The sequence below is a fragment of the Nicotiana attenuata genome, unplaced genomic scaffold, assembly GCF_001879085.1.
Source record: "Nicotiana attenuata strain UT unplaced genomic scaffold, NIATTr2, whole genome shotgun sequence".
Taxonomy (NCBI): Eukaryota; Viridiplantae; Streptophyta; class Magnoliopsida; order Solanales; family Solanaceae; genus Nicotiana; species Nicotiana attenuata.
The window spans coordinates 216,323-220,145 of NW_017671795.1; the positions used below are offsets into that span (position 1 = coordinate 216,323).

A 3,823-nucleotide genomic window follows, 5' to 3' on the forward strand; every position below is an offset into this window, starting at 1 on the left:
TTAAAATGAATCTTCTGATTTAACAGAAGCTTGGTGGATTATATGTGAACCATGTACATACGGCCATGCAAGGCACATGCTTGTTTTTATATGTAATATATGATGTGTCATGTTTCACATTAAATTACAGCGTTATGGTATACAAATTTTGATAGCTCATTCTCTTAATTTCCTCTGTGCTACTTGTGGGGTTGTAGTTTTAGGTATTTGCTAGTCATAAAGGATATCATCAGCTTGACTTCCTGGAAATGTGATTCACGCTCGGGTTGTATGATATATTCTGTGTAGCAAGGCCAAGGGACTATAAAGGAAACATGCTTCTATTTTGTTTTTTTCTTAGTGTAGTAGAGAACGCTACTTTTTCTCCCCTTTTACTGGAAATTGTTGCTCCATGATTGTTACTATTTGATACTATTTTTTCTCCCCTTTTTCCTTATTGTCTTTTGTCTCCCTCTTCCCCCTCTTTCTTCTTCTTCCCTTTTCTTCCTTGCCACCTTTTTTTGAGCCAAGGGTCTATCGCAAACCTCTCTATCTGTTCAGGTAGAGGTAAGGTCTGCGTACACACTACCCTCCCCAGACCCCACCTGTGAAATTATACTGGGTTTGTTGTTTTTGTTGTAGTGTAGTAGAGAACACTGATGTGGCTGCACTGTCATGCCCTGTGACCTAAATGTGTACTGTACTCCATGGTTTAACATGATTGATTGATGATCTGTTAGCTGTGTTTTTTATTCACGCACAGTTTAATGCTGTAATGCATAGATAATCTGAACTTTTTTTAACACACGGTATAGAAGCAGGAGAAGATAAAAACAAAAGCAGACTAACAGGAGAAAATTGAGAGCTATTATGGACGGAGAGTGGTAAATGAACGAAAACTTCAGGTAAAAAAAGAAGTTACAGATGTTCCAACAATTTCTGTATGTTGCCAATTCATGTACTCAAAATGTGGTGGCTAAGCTAATGTTACCTTGGCTTCGCTTCATCATCCAAAAGAATAAGGCCAGTTCGGCGCACGAAGCATTCCGCGTTCACGCAGGGTCTGGCCTAAAGGGATGACGTGTAGGCTGCCTACCCTAAAGAATCTCTAGGGATATAATGTGATGTAGGCCGCCTACTCTAAAGTATCTCTAGGGATATGAGGGTTACCTTCATCCTTAACTAACATAAGGTCAAACCTCGAGTACATAGCTGCTTTGTTAGGGAGTATTTTATTCGGAACTTTTTAGAAAAAAGGGTTGATCTGCAAAACAGCCTGGCTACATTTGGTTGAACTACTAACCATTCAATGGTAGGAGTTGGAAGAGGAATTTTGAAGGTCCATTTCTGGTGAAGTTTTTCAACTCCTCGACTTGTGCTCTCTATTTTTAACTTTCAAATGACGTGCTGAAATACAATTTTAACTTCCACAAACTTTCTTTCAATTTCATCTTCAATTATTTTCTCTTTTAATTTCTACTTAAATATTATCCAAATGCATATTTAATTAGTGTTTGAAATGGAGGTTTGAGAAGAGATGAAAACCCTAATTAACGAGGGAGAGGAGAGAAGAGAAGAGGAGCATGCAGATGAATGTAACAATAGTGAGAAATGAATGCTCTGTATTCATTATTTGTACAAGCTATGTATATATAAGGCTTTAATAACTACTCTAACCACCTCACTAACCAATTACATGTATAATTAACTAACTAATACACTAATCTGCTAACACATAAATAGACTAAACTACCCCTGTATTCAAGTTACATCTTTTGTCTCAACACTCCCCCTCAAACTATGTGGTAGAAAGACATCAAGTACACCTAGCTTGGACAACAAATACTCGTGTTGCACTCGTGGTAGACCTTTGTTTAGAATGTCTGCTATCTGCTCCTTTGCAGCTACATATTCTGTTTGTACCAGACCATTCTGTATCTTCTCCCTTATAAAAGTCTATTTCAATGTGTTTGGTTCGTTCGTAAAACACTGGGTTGGCAGCTATTTGAATTGCTGCTTTACTGTTAGTGTAGATGTTCACGGGGAGGCCAACTTCTATACCAATGTCTTTGAACAGACCAAGTATCCACACCAATTCAGCTACAGTTGATGCAATGCTTCTGTACTCAGATTCTGCAGAGTTCTTAGAAATGGTGCTTTGTTTCTTTGACTTCCAGGATATCAGGGAATCACCATACTTAATGAAGAAGCCTGTTACTGACTTCTTAGTGATAGGGCAGGTTGCCCAGTCTGCACCACAATATGTAGTGATAGTGTTTCTCTGTTTGCTAGACAAAGGTATGCCTTGACCTGTTTGGTTCTTCACATATCTAACCACTCTTTGAGCAACTTCCAAATGTGATCTTTTCAGATTTTGCATAAACTGGCTTAGTGTCTGAACACTATATGCTATGTCTGGCCTTGTGACAGTTAAGTAGAGTAGTTTCCCCAATAATCTTTGGCTGATGTCTGTTAACACTTCATCATCAGTTGCATTAGAGCTGCTAGTATGTTCATCATACTCCTTAGTGGTCAGTTTGATGTTGGCTTCAATGTGTGTTGCTGCAGGTTTTGGAGCTCCCAGTCCAAGCTCAGAAATCAGCTCTAGAGTGTACTTCCTTTGGTGCATTAGAACGCCTCTTTGTGACTGATCTCGTCCAAACACCTCTATTCGAGGTTATAAAACGGTCGATGCAATAGTAATACCCAACTAAGAGTCGGGGTCGAATTCCACTGGGAGCTATATGAATGGGATTTAGGAGTATATATTGTGGTGAATGAGTTTGAACTATCTTAGATTGCACGTCGACAAATATGGTTGTTTCTAGGTCTAAATTAAACTAAGATTGCAATACAATTAATTGAAACTAAATGATTGTGTTTTTGTTTTTGTTTTCAAATGATGTAAAAGGCCTAGGGCTATGGCCTTTACCTAGGTGTTTGCCTAACGGGTTGTAAACTTTAAAGCTTATTTTGTTGGTCGGGGTGTATTATAGCTATCAACACTCAAGTACCCACTCAATACCTCTCGGTAAGAGAGTGATTTTGCCCAATTTGGCTTTTCAAATCCAAATGGGTATTGAACAAAACAGTTGATAACATGCTCAGTCGGGTTTTACTATCTCTAGGTTCAACCCTTTAATTGGGACTATCAATCTCTTGATTTCATCCCAAATTCTTGTTAGCCAAGTTTTCTACACTAAGTCTTTCTTTCTCAAGTAGAGACCAAGTCAAATAGGCATGAACTAATGTTTGCAACCATTAATTTTACAATAAAAAGCAAGAAAAAAGCTAAATAATAAACACCCAGCCATAAACAAGCCATAAATTAAACACTAGGTTTACACACTAGGGTTGGGTCACAACCCTAGTTAAAAATCTAGCTACTCATAATGGGTATAGAAGAAAACAATGTAGAACAGATGATAAAACTCATATTAAAAGATTAAAAGATAAAAATCCAATGTTAAATCACCAAAGTAAGCTAAAGTTGCCTAAAGTAGTAAGGAAAAACGGCTATGGGAGTTTCAATATTCAAAACTTGGCCTAATTTCATGAAACTAGTCTATTTATACAAAGCTAGAAATTTCAGACAAAAATGCCCTTTCGGAGGTTCTGCGGCCGCACAATTCCATGTGCGGTCCGCACTTTTCTTCAGACTTGATAGGAGTGGAATCTGCGACCGCACTATTCTGGAATGCGGATGCATCTCTTATGTTCTACGGTCCGCACAAATCCTGGTGCGGCAGCACAGGGCCCTTCTGCGGACCGCATAATTCTGAGTTCGGCCGCGTGGCTGACTTCTACGGCCGCACAATAAATGTGCGGTCTGCACTTCCTTTGA

The 3,823-nt window shown here is 38.7% G+C and overlaps 1 protein-coding gene across 1 annotated transcript; it reads right to left on the reverse strand.

The window, feature by feature from the left end:
- Positions 1 to 1,795: 1,795 nt before the first annotated feature.
- Positions 1,796 to 2,608, reverse strand: LOC109210250 (uncharacterized mitochondrial protein AtMg00810-like). Its single transcript, XM_019373634.1, has one exon. The coding sequence runs from the start codon at positions 2,606 to 2,608 to the stop codon at positions 1,796 to 1,798; it is 813 nt and encodes a 270-aa protein (XP_019229179.1).
- Positions 2,609 to 3,823: the final 1,215 nt, after the last annotated feature.